This window comes from Oncorhynchus keta, chromosome 34 (genome assembly GCF_023373465.1).
Source record: "Oncorhynchus keta strain PuntledgeMale-10-30-2019 chromosome 34, Oket_V2, whole genome shotgun sequence".
Lineage (NCBI taxonomy): Eukaryota > Metazoa > Chordata > Actinopteri > Salmoniformes > Salmonidae > Oncorhynchus > Oncorhynchus keta.
In genome coordinates this window covers 54,690,792-54,709,973 of record NC_068454.1, presented here as the reverse complement: position 1 = coordinate 54,709,973, position 19,182 = coordinate 54,690,792, and the positions used below count along the sequence as shown (strand labels likewise).

Here is a 19,182-nt window from a genome sequence, read left to right as displayed (position 1 = left end):
TTTGTTGAAGCACCTTTGCAGTGATTACAGCCTTGATTCTTCTCGGATATAATGCTACAAGCTTAGCACACCTTTATTTGGGGAGTTTCTCCCATTCTTCTATAAGGTTGGATGGGGAGCGTCACTGCACAACTATTTTCAGGTCTCTCCAGAGATGTTTGATCGGGATCAAGTCCGGGCTCTGGGTCGGCCACTTAAACGACATTCAGAGACTTGTCCCGAATCCACTTTGGCGTTGCCTTCGCTGTGTGCTTTGGGTCGTTGTCCTGTTGGAAGGTGAACCTTCAACCCAGTCTGAGATCCTGACCACCCTGACCACCCTGCTCCATTCATCTTTCCCTCAATCCTGACTAGTCTCCCAGTCCTTGCCGCTAAAAAACATTCCAACAGCATGATGCTGCCACCGCCAGGCTTCACCGTAGGGATGATCCCAGGTTTCCTCCAGACATGACACAGAGCGTTCAGGACAAAAAGTTCAATCTTGGTTTCATCAGAACAGAGAATCTTGGTCTGAGTGTCACGATTTTCGTCGTCTGAAGAAGAGGAAGAGGAATCATCGGACCAAAGTGCAGCGTGGTAAGTGTTCATGCTTTTCATTTTAACTGAACACTATAACAAAAATAACAAAGAGAATAACCGAAACCGAAACAGTCCTGTAAGGTGCAAAACACTAAACAGAAATTAACTACCCACAAAAACCATGTGGGAAAAAGCTTCCTAAGTATGGTTCCCAATCAGAGACAATGATAGACAGCTGTCCCTGATTGAGAACCATACACAGCCAAAACAAAGAAATACAAAAACCAAAATAGAGACATAAAAAGCTCTAAGGTCAGGGCATGACACAGAGTCCTTTAGGTACCTTTTGGCAAACTCCAAGCAAGCTGTCATGTGCCTTTTACTGAGGAGTGGCTTCCGTCTGGCCACTCTACCATAAAGGCCTGATTGGTGGAGTGCTGCAGAGACTGTTGTCCTTCTAGAAGGTTCTCCCATCTCCACAGAGGAACTCTGGAGCTCTGTCAGAGTGACCATGTGGTTCTTGGTCACCTCCCTGATCAAGGTCCTTCTACCACGATTTCTCAGTTTGTCCAGGAGACCAGCTCAAGGAAGAATCTCGGTGGTTCCAAACTTCAATGCTGCAGACATTTTTTGGTACCCTTCCCCAGATCTGTGCCTCGACACAATCCTGTCTCGGAGCTCTACGAACAATTCCTTCGACCTCATGGCTTGGTTTTTTTCTCTGACGTGCACTGTCAACTGTAGGACCTTATATAGATAGGTGTGTAGCTTTCCAAATCATGTCCAATCAATTGAATTTACCACATTTGGACTTCAATCAAGTTGTCGAAACATCTCAAGGATAATCATTGGAAACAGGATGCACCTGAGCTAATTTTCAAGTCTCATAACAAATGGTCTGAATACTTATGTCAATAAGGTTTCTGTTTTTTTCTGTATAAAAAATGGTTTTCTATTTGTCATCATCGGGTGTTGTGTGTAGATTGATGAGGATTTTTTAAATATATAATCCATTTTAGATTAAGGCTGTAACATAACAAAATGTGGAAAAGGCGAAGGGGTCTGAATACTTTCCGAATCCACTGTATATTCAGCCTGTGGCAACCATACACCATGCTCAACGCTGTACAATATTTATCTATTTGAATCTCTTTATCAAGAAAAAGGATTGCAATTGCAAATGCCAGTGGTGGCAATCCAATTGAAAACAGTTGGCAGTCCTATGTTTAAGCAGTGATTTACCAGTTAAAACCTGAGGGAAAGATTACCTCGTTCACCCCTTCTTTAAAGTGTGCGTGCAACATGCTCAGGATGTAATGACTAAATCCTCTGAAACTATTTCCTTAAGTGTTTCTGTAGAGACATGCGATGGCAAATTAATTGTGGGTTTTACTGTACAGTGCAAAGCAGTTCAGGAAATTAACTTCAATTAATGCTAAGCCTTAGGTCTGTGTGATTTAGACAAGCCTTAGGTCTGTGTGATTTAGACAAGCCTTAGGTCTGTGTGATTTAGACTGTGGAGTATACTGTAAATTAAGTATAACTATAATGAACTCAATTGAATGGCTCAGCAATATATGTTGTATGTTAATTATGTGAATGACTAGACTCAAGAACTGGAATACAATGTGATCCATGATCTTACGGGATGCTTTAATTTAAGTTAATGTGTTCATAAAGAAATACAGGTTTTCCATGTGTACATTTGATTATAGTAATCCTATCAATAAGAAGGATGTTTTAGAATGTGTGTGTGTGTGTGTGTGTGTGTGTGTGTGTGTGTGTGTGTGTGTGTGTGTGTGTGTGTGTGTGTGTGTGTGTGTGTGTGTGTGTGTGTGTGTGTGTGTGTGTGTGTGTGTGTGTGTGTGTGTGTGTGTGTGTGTGGTGTGTGTAGGGATGTTTATGTATCCTGGCTGCAGGAGCTTCGTAATGCTTTTCCCTCATCAATACCCAGCATGCTCTGGAGACATGGCCCTCTGTAGATGCTGACATTGCCTGTCCCCTCCCACACACACACACACACACACACACACACACACACACACACACACACACACACACACACACACACACACACACACACACCCACACACACACACACGCTCTTTTAAATAATTTCCTAGCACCTTAATCACAGCTAAGCCACTAACTGATCCATGACAGATATAAGGAGCAACTTGAGCATGCTAACAGGGTTCTATTCTTTTCATCTATTTATTTATTGTCTCTCGTTTTAGAGATAATATTTTGTCTCTGTTAACAGGCCTCTAGACGCTGGTCGAGTATTAATTAAAATCGAAATACTAAATATTGATTGATACGTTATCAGTGCATAGCAGTTGGTCCTCGGGCTATTGATCCGCCCTGTGATTTATTATCATATTTAAGAAAAATCATTTTGTGTGATTATAAGAGGTAATGGACTTTTAGTGAGGGTTGTAATTCTTGTTTGTATCACGTTTGTTGTGTGGGAGGCGGGAGACGATTTCTCAATCGCAGTCGGAGATCACCGATATCCTTGGAGCTGCTCTCCCTTGCGTAAGAGAAAGATCCTGGCCTCTGTCATTGGGAATAATGGGTATTGGGATTACCTCTTTAATCACAACAAAGATTAACAGATGGTATGAGAGCAGTTATTAGCAAACATCTTGCACTCATCAAATCAATAAGTTGATTTGTAATCAGGTTGTTGGTGGGTGTAGGTGGAAAGGGGAGCCGGGGACTGTTCCCAGTGAAAGATCCTGGCAATCAGAGGCTTCTGTGTAGCAATTACCTCTCAGCAAAATAGGTGCTCTTCCTCTTCAATCTGGCAGGCCTCCAAAACACAAGGCAGACAGATAGGAACATGGAACATTAACACACTGACACATACACTGCATGAGTAACCCTGTTTCTGAAACACCCTCGGATGCGATTGATACATTTCCATGTCAGTGTTCTAACTTGTCAGAATATCTCATGACGTTGTGAAGTATCCCTGTGAAATACGAAACCGGTGTCTCTATGTTCTTAGGAAACAAAATGGCAAACGCTGCACGCTTCCGTGAGGAATTAACGTTACTATAGATTGGAAAGACGAGGATTCCACAGCCAAGTGTAAGGAGAGAGGAGAGAGAGAGAGAGAGAGAGAGAGAGAGAGAGAGAGAGAGAGAGAGAGAGAGAGAGAGAGAGAGAGAGACAGAGAGAGACAGACAGACAGACAGACAGACAGACAGACAGACAGACAGACAGACAGACAGACAGACAGACAGAGACAGACAGAGAGAGAGAGAGACAGAGAGATAGCAGACTGGGGACCTGGCAAACCCAGACATGAATTCAACAAGTCAAGGACTACTTACACAAAGCTGTTTCCAGCTGTAGCCTCAGTGACCTGGGCTTTAGCGGCATCATTTTAATAAGCCTTTTGATTCATATACACCACGTTGTTCTAATTGACGCTGTCTCTTTATCATGGTAATGCTCTACTCTGCCTTTTCACATGCAGAACCCACAGTGCTGTCTGCAGCTCTTTTTAATTGTTTTTTTGTTATTGCATGCTGCACATATGAATGTCAGACACACAACTGTCCATATTAGAGGGGGGAAGCGCTTTTTTGAAAAGAGACAGTTTTGTTCTCTCTGTGAGAGTTCTGAATCCAGCTTGGTTTCTTTTTTTGTATTATATTATACTTGATAATTATGCTGTCTCGTGCTTGTACTGACTACAACTTTTCCATTTTTCTCTGTTGGATCTGACTCAGGGAGAGGTAGATGCAAATCAGTAAAAAGGAGAAATTGAAGAAACACATTCTGTTAAACTTGGGGCGGCAGGTAGCCTAGTGGTTAGAGTGTTGAGCCAAAAACCAAAATGTCGCTGGATCAAATTCCTGAGCTGACAAGGTAAAAAATATGTTGTTCTACCCCTGAACAAGGCAGTTAACCCACTGTTCCCTGGTAGGCTGTCAATGTAAATAAGAATTGGTTCTTAACTGACATGCCTAGTTAAATAAAGGTTACATAAAAAAATGAACAACCAATTTTCTCCATCTAAGATCATTGCAGTGTTCAATGATTTATGTGGATTAGTCCCATGGCCTTTAGCATTTCACTTTGGTGAGCAACACCCTTTTTTCTCTCTATTCACTGGCTTCCGGACAACTTCCAGACAACACATTTGTTCACATTGAGGAGTATCAGCTTAAGTGACTTTTTGCTTCTGCTTTTAGGGCACCCAAGGGCTGCCGAGCTTTCGAGCATTTCAATAGACCCTACTTGTTCGCATTGAAACCCACCTCCGTGGTAGAGACCAAGGGAGTTCAATTAAATATGGCTGATGCAGGATAAGGTAATGTGGATTGAAAGGAAACAGTCATTGGAGGAGAGCTCGCAGAAACACACATTTTCCACTTTAGCGGATTGGTGCATTCATTACAACAAGAACTAACTACTCATGCGTGAAGAATCTATGTGGGCAATCGCTCTCCTTCATTCTCTCTTTCGCACTCTTTCTCAGACACCACGCGTGCACGCACGCAAGCGTGTGCACACATACACGTTGTTAGCCCATACCCTCTACAAACAATGCCTTAATGTTGTGATATTCATTTCTAATAAAACACACGGTTAGTTAAGTCACCTGAGCACCATCCGTCCCTCCCGACACTGTCAGATATGCACTTACCAAGGCCAAGTGTGCCAAAACAATGACAGTCCGGGGTAACTGATGCTGTTTAAAAATTCAAAGGCCTCTATTGAACAGACAATGTGGCACACATACCACTGGTCTAGAGACCCCAGACCCCCCCCCTCCCTCATGGTCTGCCTCCTGTCCAACACAGACAGTCTCTCAGTCTCACGGTCTTCGACCACTTTAAGTGCATATGTCTTATGCTAACATGCCTCCCTCGCTGTTGACGCCTCCGATTTAAATGAGGTGCGTTTAGCATCACATACTGTATGTGAACTTTACGTTACAATTATGAACAGGGAATTGTCATTATGCGGAATGTTGGTGTATAAAGCATCAACTGTCATTTTCCGCAAGTCCCTCTTCGCTAGTTCACATCTCTTAATATCGATTAAACAAACAAAGGTAAAATGATTTATAATGTCCGTGGCAATTTTTTTTTTCTGAAACACACACATATTATAGACTGGAACGCGCAAAACTAGAAAGACACACACAGACGAAGATGCAGGGAGACACACATAAGCACACACGCACACCGGGTGTCCCTTGTCGAGTGGTTAATATCTTTCCAAGGTCAGGCCTGGCAAGGAATTCCAATGCGATTAAGTGTCATCATTGAGGCTTTAGCCCTTTTCTGCTCATTGTTCTTGGAAATGGCATTAGAGCCACAGCTGACCAGACCAAGGCCTCAAAGTGATTGCTGTACAATCTCTCCTCCACACCGGCTACGCTGGATATATCTAACGGCCACCTCTACCACACACATATACTCCATACACACTTACGCACGCACACACGCACAGATGTGTACACACACATGCAAGCACCCACTTGCACGCACGCACGCACACACACACGCACGCACGCACGCACACACACACACACACACACACAAAAACTCATGATAATGCATTGAGAATCGCTGAAAAATAGTTATTCAATTCAGTTATGCACTAGTGTCTTTTCCCTGCATGAGAATCTGACTGGTTAAGTTAAGGGCTAAGGTTTGGGATAGGGTTGAAACAGAAACGACTTGACTGTTAAGTTTAAGCATGACTTCTGAATGGTTAAAGGAAGGCAGGCAAAGGTCTCCACAACAACAACAAAAAACACAACACTACATAATAATGCTAATTTAGGCTTCATTAAATAGGTCTCAACAACATTTTTGTCTTTGACCTTATTTTAGGTGTACTTTCTGCTTTTTGGTGAAGATTTTCTGGCCATAGAATGCAAGGATTACATCGTTTGAGGGCAAAAAAAATAAAGGAATAATGGCTTACTGCAAGGAGCACAAGCTAGAGACAAGGCTTTTATGAGTCATTTTATGGATGAGAAATGATACTGATATGATGTGAGAAGACACTTGTGTATCTGGGAAATAAACATGTACGTCAATAATAATGACTCATCTGCAAATAATGATATGATCAAGCTAGTTCGATAGCTATAGCTAGACAGTGTATTTCAATTGATAAGACTTGTTGTATGACAACACATGTACACTGAACTAAAATATAAACGCAACATGTAAAGTGTTGGTCGCATGTTTCATGAGTTGAAATAAATGGTCCCAGAAATGTTCCATATGCACAAAAAGTTTGTTTCTCTCAAGTTTTGTGCACAGATTTCTTTACATCCCTGTTTGTGAGCATGTCTCCTTTGCTAAGGTAATCCATCCACCTGACAGGGAAGCATATCAAGAAGCTGATTAAACAGCATGATCACTACACAGGTGCACCTTGTGGCGGGGACAATAAAAGGCCATTCTAAAATGTGCAGTTTTGTCACACAACACAATGCCACAGATGTCTCAAGTTTTGAGGGAGCGTGCAATTGTCATGCTGACTGCAGGAATGTCAACCAGAGCTGTTGCCAGGTCATTGAATGTTCATTTCTCTTACATAAGCTGCCTCCATCTTTGTTTCAGAGAATTCGGCAGTACGTCCAAATGGCCTCACAACCACAGGCCACGTGTAATCACGTCAGCCCAGGACCTCCACATCTAGTTTTTTTCACCTGCAGGATCTTCTGAGACCAGCCACCCAGGCAGCTGATGGAACTGTGGGTTTGCACAACAGAATAATTATTGCACAAACTGTCAAAAACCGTCATAGGGAACTCATCGTCCTCATCAGGGTCTTGACCTGACTGCAGATCGGCATTGTAACCGAATTCAGTTGGCAAATGCTCACCAAATATCCAGCAACTTCGCACAGCCATTGAAGAGGAGTGGGACAACGTTACACAAGCCACAATCAACAACCTGATCAACTCTATGTGAAGGAGATGTGTCGCGCTGCATGAGGCAAATGGTGCTCATACCACATACTGACAGTTTTTTTTATCCACTCCCCTACCTTTCTTTTTAGGTATTTGTGACTAACAGATGTATATCTGTATTAACAGTCATGTGAAATCCATAGATTCGGGCCTACTGAATTTATTTAAATTGACTGATTTACATATTTGAACTGTAACTCAATAAAATCCTTGAAATTGTTGCATGTTGTCTTCATATTTTGTTCAGTGTACAATGAATTTTAGCTAGCTAGCTAGAAATATTGTTTCCCACTAAGTAAACCATCTAGCCATTGGTGCTGCAGCCAGCAAGCTAACTAGCTAACCAAAATATGGCTAACTACATGGAAATAATTCAGCAGATTTGACCATATATAGCTAGCAAGTCCCTTTCTGACAATTGTACTGTGGACCCAAGATTAGTTAGCTGGATAGCTAGCTAATAAACATTAGCTATCCCAACTGTGGCTTAGCTAGTCAAGAACATCCATGATCTTGATCTTCCCTGGTGAATTTGCATAAACCCGACCAACAAGAATGTCACAGTGCAGCACTAGTGAAAATTTAAAACGATTTTGATATCCTGGCACCGGATTAATTCCTGACTGGAATAGCTGGTCCAATGTGAAATAGAGTTCCAATTTTGTTTATCAACAGTACAATATCCAGCAGGTGAGCAGATTGTGCACTAAAATCCAATAACTTTGAACCATCATTTTCAAGCATTCCTGTCACGCCCTGAACTTAGAGCCTTTTTATGTCTCTATTTTGGTTTGGTCAGGGTGTGATTTGGGTGGGCATTCTATGTTCTATTTTCTATGTTGTTGTATTTCTTTGTTTTGGCCAGGTATGGTTTACAATCAGGGACAGCTGTCTATCGTTGTCTCTGATTGGCAATCATACTTAGGCAGCCTTCTTTCCCTGTTGTTTTGTGGGTAGTTGACTTTGTTACAGGCATTATAGCCTGTGTGTTATATCAAGGATACAACATCTACCTTGACAATTATATTACTGCAGATCATGTTTCTGATGTATTTAGCTGTATGTAGAAAGGTTTGGAAAAACAGGGAAACCTTTGCCTGTGACCTGTAAGTTAAGTGCTTTGGTTTGGAATAGGTTTTACAACAAGAAAACTAAAAACGAGTGACTAGCAATGTATACTCGTGGCTTGCTAGAGTGTTTTTATATATTTTTTGCCCCTAATGGCCATTATTCACGTAATCTCCCGATGGGGACCTGGATGAACTGTGTGTGTGTGTGTGTGTGTGTGTGTGTGTGTGTGTGTGTGTGTGTGTGTGTGTGTGTGTGTGTGTGTGTGTGTGTGTGTGTGTCCATGAGCACACATGCACACACACACACACACATGTGTTGATACAGTTATCTCCTCACATCACGAGCACAGATAGCTGCCCCAACACACGCTCTCACATACACAAACTGCTTTATCTTCAAAGAGATGCTCCTGATTTCATGCCTGCGAAACTCACAGCATTATTTCATATTCAGTCACTCATCACTGAAATATTTTTTTCTGTAGCAATGCCAGAATTTGACACGTACAACTTAGCAATAAAAATTAACTACATTATGAAAAGATAAGAACACATCTATGACACTCTGAATGTGGTGAAAATATACAGGATATAGGGCCTAAGTGATCCAGACTACAGTAGCAGGGAGCAGTGTTTCACTAGGATGGCAAAACGTTCTGGAGTGTGAAAGGTTAAAGTATGGTACAGGCTCTGTATTGGTTCATCCAAGATGATTTTGAGTGTAAAGATGGTCTAAGAGATTCTAGTAGGGCCCATCATTCTACTCCCAGGAGGATTCATTCAAGTTTAGCACTGACTAAGCGAACTTTGACGACTCCCATTTCTCAGTCAAGAGTATAGTCCGAGTCAGGATTGGGGTCAATTCCATTTCAGGTCAATTCAGAAAGTAAGCCAAATTCAAACTCTAAATGTTCCTCGTTGAAAAGCGTTGAAGAGAATTGGAATTTCTGTGTACTTCCGAATTGACTGGAACTGAAATGGAATAGATACCAACCCTGGTCCGATTATAATCTGCCATAGCCCTGACCCCTGGGACAAGGCTCAGAATCACACTATGATGAAACTGACACCCCAAAAAAAAAAAAAAAACGATATTTTGACAACTCATTCATACTGTATCTGTCTTCAGGGGCGATCATCTCTTGTTTCTCCACACGTGCCACAATATTGTCTGACACTGACAGATCCACCAAATATGTTTTGTTTGTGTGCTGAGCTGGTAACACAGGGGTCCTGTCAATGCGTCCGGTTGCATTTGGTACACTGCCTATCACGACCAATTTGACACGTTGTTCTTTCTTGAAAACGATGAACATTTCTCTGCGTCTCCCGTGCCAACTCAAAGTCCAATTACATCCAAGCTACAAATTTAATTACAGTAGCAGATTAAATTGGTCAACTCAATTCATTTTAATAAGGCTTGATTGGGCCAGTCAGATCAAATTTTACTCATCTCCGGTACAAGACCTTTGTTTCCTTTTTAGTTAATCTTGCCTAATTTGAAACCGTGTAAACATAAACTCAACGTGCAGTTTTGTGTCAAATCACTTAATATTGATTATGCTATGACATCTGATAGGTAAATCAGACAGTATTGTTAGTATAAATATACAGCCAAATACCTAGCAAGCTAGCACACAGTGTTGCTAACTAGCAAGCTAGCTAGTTAGCCAGCACACAGTGTCACACCAGCTTCCCGCCTGCTGTGCTAGAGTGAGGAGGGAGCAACCGGTACACAATGTCCTTCACCCCCGTTTGTCGGGCACACTCAAAAGTGTCACACAGGCATGCAGATGTGTTGCTCGTGGGGGTTCATGCAGGAACCAATGGGATGCTCGGGGACACATGAATGCTCCAAATTTCGTGCTGCAGTTGCACACTATTGCAAGGATCTGGCAACAGGTGTGTGTGTGTGTGTGTGTGTGTGTGTGTGTGTGTGTGTGTGTGTGTGTGTGTGTGTGTGTGTGTGTGTGTGTGTGTGTGTGTGTGTGTGTGTGTGTGTGTGTGTGTGTGTGTGTGTGTGTGTGATATATACAGTACCAGTCAAAAGTTGACACACATACTCATTCCAGGGTTTTTCTTTATTTTTACTAATATAGAATAATACCGAAGACTTCAAAACTATGAAATAGCACATAAGGAATCATATAGTAACCAAAAAAGTGTTAAACTAAATATTTTAGATTCTTCAAATTAGCCACCCTTTGCCTTTGACAGCTTTGCACACTCTTGGCATTCTCTCAACCAACTTGTTGAGGTAGTCACCCGGAATGCATTTCAAATAACAGGTGTGCCTTGTTAAAAGAAAATGTGTGGAATTTATTTGCTTTGAATGCGTTTGAGCCAATCAGCTGTGTTGTGACAAAGTAGGGGTGGGATACAGAAGATAGACCTATATGGTAACAGCTCAAATAAGCAAAGAGAAATGACAGTTCATCATTACTTTAAGAAATGAAGGTCAGTCAATCTGGAACGACCCAGAGTTACCTCTGCTGCAGAGGATAAGTTCATTTACCAGCCTCAGAAATTGCAGCCCAAATAAATGCTTCACAGAGTTCAAGTAACAGACATCTCAACATCAACTGTTTAGAGGAGACTGCGTGAATCAGGCCTTCAGGGTCAAATTTCTGCAAAGAAACCACAACTAAAGTCCTCCAATAAGAAGAAGATACTTGCTTGGGCCAAGAAACACAAGCAATGGACACTAGACCGGTGGAAATTTGTCCTTTGGTCTGGAATCCAAATTGGAGATTTTTGGTTCCAACCGTCATGTCTTTGTGAGACGCGGTGTGGGTGAACTGATGATCTCTGCATGTGTATTTCCCACCGTAAAGCATGGAGGAGGAGGTGTTATGGTGTGGGGGTGCTTTGCTGGCTACACTGTCTGTGATTTATTTAGAATTCAAGGCACACTTAACCAGAATGGCTACCACAGCATTCTCCAGCGATATGCCATCCCATCTGGTTTGGGCTTAGTGGGACTATCATTTGTTTTTCAACAGGACATTGACCTATCACACCTCCAGGCTGTTTAAGGGCTATTTTACCAAGGAGAGTGATGAAGTGCTGCATCAGATGACCTGGTCTCCACAATCACCCGACCTCAATCAAATTGAGATGGTTTGGTATGAGTTGGACCACAGGGTGAAGGAAAAGCAGCCAACAAGTGCTCAGCATATGTGGGAACTCCTTCAAGACGCTGGAAGAAGCTGGTTGAGAGAATGCCAAGAGTGTGCAAAGCTGTAATCAAGGCAAAGGGTGGCTACTTTGAAGAATATAAAATATATTTTGATTTGTTCAAGACTTTTTTGCTTATTTCATAGTTTTGATGTCTTCACCATTATTCTACAATGTAGAAAATAGTACAAAAATAAAGAAAACCCTTGAATAAGTAGGTGTTCTAAAACTTTTGACGGTTAGTGTATATATGTGTGGGTCGGTGTCTGTGTGCACTTGCATGCACAGCCAGGTCACCCTTGTTACAAGTAAGTATTTGACTTCCATCCATTTCGGGAGGGGATGTGGAAAGTGGTCCCTAGGGGCAACAGTGAGCACTGTTACCGTCAAGTAAATGTTGGTTTTGCTAGGGCTTTGTGGATGGGGTTGGTGGGTGAGTGTAAGCATCTGCCTCTGATTAGGAAGTAGTTTTAAATATTTTAGTTTTAAGCCCTATCCCAAGCCATGACCCTTACCTTCACCATTCGGAGTTAAATGCCGAACCTTAAGAATTTAATTCCTGAACTTAGCCTTAAACACTTCGAAATTTGACTTTTGAGAAACATGTGGATGGATGTCTAATGCTGTGCATGTGAGAGCTGGGGTTGTGGTGTTGTGTCCTGAAATTGAAACAATAACCACAGATTTAAGTGGGGTCCTTCTGTAGCTCAGTTGGTAGAGCATGGTGCTTGTAACGCCAGGGTAGTGGGTTCGATCCCCAGGACCACCCATACGTAGAATGTATGCACACATGACTGTAAGTCGCTTTGGATACAAGCGTCTACTAAATGGCATATATTAAGCAAATAGATGCCGAGTTCCATGACATGAACTGGTGTGTGTCTGTTATATAATACAGCTGCTCTGAGATGTGACCCACTGTTGGTTTAGTCCTGACTTTGGGCTATGACAAACCAATAGAAAATGATTTAATAAAATAGACCACTGGGGTAATCTATGTACTGGATTTCGTAATATATTTAATCAACAAAGCCCAGCAAGACAATTTACTTCAGAGCTGTGGCCTATGATGACATGTTTAGACAAAACTATGCGCATTGGTGAGGGAGGTGGCTTGTAAAACGCATCCTATCGGATTAGAAATCACAATAGCACAAGTCGCAGCAACGGGAACTCTCTCTGTGTTTTAGCAAATTTGAGACATGAATAACGAAACATTGACTACTGCGGATATTCCCCTCAAAATACTGTGATGAATGATGATGTATTACCTCCAACAGATAAATGACCACCCCACACAAACACGTTTTTGTTATAACACAGCTACATAGGATAAATGACGAAGATTACTTTAATTTGCTTATTCGTCCCTATGCATGCAATAGGCTACATCCCCTTTACAACGACTAGGACTGTAAAAGCAACACTTTACCTTCAAGTCCCATTGAAACAGTCTCGCGGCCCCCTGTGTATCCTTTGAAGTAGATACTGTAGGCTATATGTTCATCGCAGTGGTGTTTGGAAAGAGTATGGAATACAAGTCAGCCGGTACATTTTATGTTAACAATACAGTACTAGCAGTAGAAGTGCCCTGTTCTTACCTTACGACACAAATCCAGGGGGAAAGGACTAAAACGGTTGTTTGGGTGATTCCATGTTTCTTGTTTGCCTCATTCCCCCCCTCCCTTTACCAGCGCACTCTCCCTCAAGGAGCGGATACAGACAGAGTGCACGGTTAATAGCATATGTGCAACAAACATTTTATTGTAAGCCTAATACAGTCATCATTAGGCTAACAGTGTTAAAAGGCAGAAGAGTTGTATTTCCGTATCAGGTTCACAAAATAGTTATACGTATATTTTATGCATGTGTTTGGTAGGCTATTCGAGTTATTGATAATCTCCATATGTTTTTAATCCAATGCCAACAAAACTACACATTTACAAATCCAAATTTTCCATTAAAATAAATATCCAACTCAAACTCCAAAGAAAACGCCATAACTGTCCACAGCTGCATCATAAGAATGGTGACAGGAATGGCGTTTTGGGTGAAGGAGTGGGCGGGAGGAACAGGGTATTAGACTATTTTAACGTGATGAATGAGTGCCTCCCATAGTGCCAGTTTCGCGCAGGTGAAGGTTACGGTAGGTTTGAACTAGAACAGTGTTATAATCTTTAGGAGCGGCATGTAGCTTACTGGTTAGAGTGTTGGGCCAGTAACCAAAAGGTTGCTGAATCGAATCCCCGAGCTGACAGGGTAAAAATCTGTCATTCTGCCCCTGAACAAGGCAGTTAACCCACTGTTCCTCGGTAGGCCATTATTGTAAAAATGATTTTGTTCTTATCCGACTTGCCTAGTTAAATAAAGTTTTTTTTTAATCGTCGGGAGATTGACGTTTATGGAGACGTATGCGCCCACAGGCTACATCAATAAAAAAAACACGTCAAATGAATTAACAATTTCAACATAAGCCTCTCCAGTCGACAATACTACTGATCCAATTGTGTCTTCCTCTCACACAAGGTGTGTGTGTACAGGATTAAATGGCATTTTGTATCTTTTCTTTTCCTTTCATCATCAGCGAAGTAAAGATTAGAGAGGAGATTGTGAGAGCTCCCTTTAGAAGGCACAGGGGATCTTCATTTCTTTGCCTTTGTGATGATATTGATGATGATGATGGCCAAGTGGACAGTTTGATTTTTGTGTGGCGAGCTAGTTATAAAGAATCAATATTATATCAAGGGGTAACTTTCGTGATAAAGGACTTTAGCCACTCTAGCTATTCATCATAAGTCTGTAGCAAGCAGATAGGTCAAAAGAAATTATATTGCTCTAAAGAGTCTGTCTTCTTATCTCTCTATACCAGGGGAATGGAGGACACGCCGATCGATACAGTAGCTGCGGTATACTCCTTGCAATTATCAATAGCTGATTTTGTCTTCCCAGGGCTGCATCTATTAATACCAGATAATAACATCCTTCTGGACATAACTTCTAAGGGGATGATGGAATTTTTAAAAAAGTTTGCTCATTGGATGACCTTGTTGTCAATGAAAATGTGTCTCACCACATGTTAGACACAGGGGAAAAGACCCAGCCCAATGCAATGAAAAACACTCAGCTGTAGGCCTATCTTGATAGCAAACACAGAGGATCCTCTAACAAGGTGCACTATAGGAAATAAAACGACATAAACTAAGAATGTAATATATAATCGTATTTCTTAGGTTAACTGACATATGTTAAGGTATTAACCTACATTATCAGATCATTTACATTTGGTTGATAAGCTGCTGTTATGATTTGGGGACAATAGGAAAAGTGCACTTTTATTGATGTGATTGTTGAGAAAGATTACATTTCATTTTGTGGGTGGGGTGGGATATATATAAAGGGCTATACAGAATTTCACAGTAAGGAAATATTCAAGTGTTAGAATGGTATCCATACACGACGGCGGAACGCTCATTCCTGTTCGTTTCTGCATCAGGGAAGAGAAACAAATTGATAGTCTACTATGATATGAAAAATAACTAAATTAATTATTACTTACCGTTTTCTATGTGGTTAACACAATCTGACTTCTGAAAATCAGAATAAAAAAATGCTTGACGTAAACCATGCAGGGATTGACAAAATATGGCAACACAGGTGTTTGTCACTCATACAGTCCAACCCCAAATGAACCCCTCCCAACCGCCCCAAGTCCCACCCTTGCAAACTAGGCTACTAGGCTACAATGTAAATCACCATTTGCAAGAAAATGTAGCCAGGGCATGTTTATTTAACACAGTAGAACACCGAGGAAGAGAAAAAACACACATTCATATTATTTTACAGATGAAAATACATTATTGGTTGTTTGTTATAGCCTATTTTGAACTGAAACTGAACTAAAACACGTTGCACACTAAAAATGTAATTGTAGACTGCTGCAAATAAACGCTCTTTGTGGATAATAACGCTCTTTTTAAAATTAATATTGCATCGAAAGGGGGTGAAGTAGGCCTCCAGCACAGCATCACCAAAGTCAAATGTACACTGAAATACAAATGAACTCTTTGTGTCAACACTTTTGTTTCCAATCTTTTCTTCCACATTATGTAAAAAAAATAAAAAATAGGGCTATATGATAAAATATAGAGCACATCGTTCGCAATAAATTAATGTTAGAAGCGACAGGGAACCGTAATCTAATTAGATATACATAAAGTCACAGACCCATTTTTAGATACATTTATTTACTACACTTTAGACAAACTGATTATTCCGATGGTTGATATTTGGAAATATATGTCTATATGGTATCAAATACGCTTCGTCGTGGAATCCAGAGCCTAGTGTGAAGCTTATGACATAAACAGTAACGGTGTGGTACATCCTAGCGGTCGCTCAACGCAATGGGCTGAACCTAGCCCAAGGTTTAACTCTCTCACACACAACAGTTCCCACACACCGAGCTAAAGGCGAGGGCAAACAACGGCTACATCAAACCTCCCAAGCAGTGCTCCTGTTACGAACCCTCAAGTGAAGTCGACTTTCATGTTCGACATATGAGAACGTAGATCGATCCGGAAAAAAATCTAAAGCTCCTTGGAAAGGACCGGGGTCTTTGGCGAGCAACTGACGGAAGAGAGGGGACTTTGGAGAGCAGCTCGAGACAAACGCGCAGCCGGGAGCAAAGCACCACGAGGGGGAAGAGCACATCTAGCCACCCAGCGCCAGTTGGGGTGTATTTTTTTTATTTTTTTTTAATGAACGCTCATTATACAAACGATTAGGTGCGTATAGAGACAAGGAACTATTTCATACTTCATAACTCCGGCAAGGCGCGCCGATTCTGAGAAGACGCAAAACAAACTTTGAGTGGCAATTCGAACGAGTATGTTCCTTGCTTGTCCGCTGGCAATCAAACCGAACTTTTATAATTCCCCTTTACAACGGAATTGCATCATCAAGGCGCACTGGGAACAACTCACAACCATCCTCAAAAACTTTATCCGTCCCATCCGCTTCTAGCGGGTTTCGGCGACTGATGTCCAACGGCAAGGAGGTGATTTGAATGAGGATGCTGTCAATTATATGAAGATTTAAAAAAAAGACTGAACCACTTCAGGGACATTAAAAACACTTTCAGATGCACACAGCCACATTCACAGGAAGTACTCAGTCGTGGGACAAAAGTTATCTAGCCTAAATAATATGGAAGAAAAGATGGATGGAAAGTATGAGCATTGAGACAAACTGTTCGAATTCCGTCATCTAAATTATCAGAAGTTCACAACCCAAGTGGAAAATACTACTTAAAAGCATGGCTAAAGTATTGGATACACGCAAGAAAAGAATTGCATCAATGAATCTCCAGCACCAGTGAAAGAAAGCTCCACAGAAAAGGAGAAAAGCTGACCTTCCGCGACGTAGACCCCCATGAATGCTGGGCGTAAACAAGCGAGATTTTGTGTGTCGTTGGAGGAGGTGGATAGCGAGAGAAGAGAGACAGATAGTCTGAGAGTGAAGCAGCTAATTGCTTAGTCTGTCCCTCATTACCATATCCAGTGTGTGTCCGCTGGACTTCAGCCAATCCCTCTCACACAGTACCATTAATCGTAATGCATTATTCACTATCATAATTATATACCGACATGCGCAATCCACGCAACAGCAACACTAGCTAATTCCCGTAATTTTTGCAACCAGACTATTTGTGATTTTTTTTTTTTTCATTCGGTCGCTGCTGATGTATCTGCAAAAAGCAGAAACATCTCGCAGCGTATCAGCAGCATGTCCCGTCGCAAGCAAGCGAAGCCACAGCACCTCAAGTCGGACGAGGATTCCACAATAGCCGGGGTGGTATCCGAAAATGGTAAGTTATGCTTCTTTCTATCTGCGGTTGGGACAATCTTTTTAAACGCATGTCCAAGTCTACAAAACGTATTGTTTTCTCCGAATGCAAGCTTTTCCGGGACATCATTTGTGTTGGAAAGGCTATGTATTTATGTAGAAGTGACTTTATAATATCGGTCATATGACTTAAAATAGAATGTGTATCTATCTATATGTCGCGGTCCCTGCGAAACTTTGCTTATGGTTTTACGCAGAGATCTCCTTGTCGCTTCCACCGGATTCATCATGTTGTGAAACTCAACGCAATCTCCAAATTAGATGGGAACTCTTTATTTACTTACTCAAATAACTAGCCTACCTGTTTTATTACAAGAAAGTCATTTGGTGACATTTCAAGCTTTATTCAGGGCACGTTAAGGTACTATCAAAAACACTTTTGAAGTCACTTTTAATAGCCTACCGTTGTTGGTTGTGCTTTTAGGTAACACAGCAACACAACACAAGCAAATGCAATGGCCTCAAGTCGGTATTTAACAGTTTTAATTCGATAACTCCCACAACAATTTCATACCTGTCTTAGTTTTTAGATGCAAATAGATCTCCTACTGCGTTATACGAGTGCAAGTGAGCTATCTGTTTCAGAGTATGGTTCATAAGAAACTCCGATAGTTTTCGTATCAAGAAACTAAACAGTTTGAAACCATTTTAATATGAGTTCAAATATTATATTAATCAAAAATGTTTTTTATTTAAACGCAACCTCATCAGTTGGTCTCTCTCTCTCTCTCTCTCTCTCTCTCTCTCTCTCTCTGACACACACACACACACACACACACACACACACACACACACACACACACACACACACACACACACACAGCACAGCACAGCACACAGCACGCAAGATGTAAACATTTGAAATACCAAGCAATGTAATTATGTTGAACATACCACGCTCTACATCATATTTATGCCTTCGGACTTTGAGAAAGTATTTACATCAATACATTGCATAACATTTTCTTCCTAAAAGAGGACAATACATAGTCGTTTTGATTTATGTATGTCGGCATACGGTAGGTTATTTTCCAGTGCCTATCCTGGCATTCAAAGGAGCGGATTGCATATTCTGCGATAAATTAAGTGCAGAGCATGTTTTGTCATGGAAATGTTTTTGTTTACTCCCTCACATAAATGTATCACACTCGGTTTGTTTTCGTGTAGTTCCCCATGTCTACACGGTCAGTTGACAGGGTTAGCCGTGTGAAAGGGGTCACTCTTTTCCAAAAATATGTGCTGCATGCGCCTGAAGAGTGTAAAACCTTTTAATTCGAAAACTAAAGTGAAATCTTCACCCAAAGCACACGACACGAAAATGCAGGCCAGTTTGGTTTTATAGCCTATCCGGACATTTTTTTAAATAAAGATTTTAAGAAATCCTCCATATATTAATGCTGAAAAACATTTTTTATCGAATACAAATCTTCGATGGCGTTTTACATCAGGTCCCGGTGATTTGTCTATAATGTAGTTTAATGCACATGTAAACTCATACATGGGTAATTATGCACGATTCATTATTGAGTACAGATTCGTTCAATATTTTAATTACAT

The 19,182-nt window shown here is 41.2% G+C and overlaps 1 protein-coding gene across 1 annotated transcript in view; it reads left to right on the top strand.

The window, feature by feature from the left end:
* The first annotated feature begins 16,778 nt into the window (after window positions 1-16,778).
* Window positions 16,779-19,182, top strand: part of LOC118367297 (sal-like protein 3) — a 17,210-nt gene continuing 14,806 nt past the window's right edge. The window contains exon 1 of the mRNA XM_035750615.2: window positions 16,779-17,587. Within this exon, the coding sequence (XP_035606508.1) occupies window positions 17,506-17,587 (82 nt within the window). The 5' untranslated portion in view covers window positions 16,779-17,505. The remainder of the gene's footprint in view (window positions 17,588-19,182) is intronic.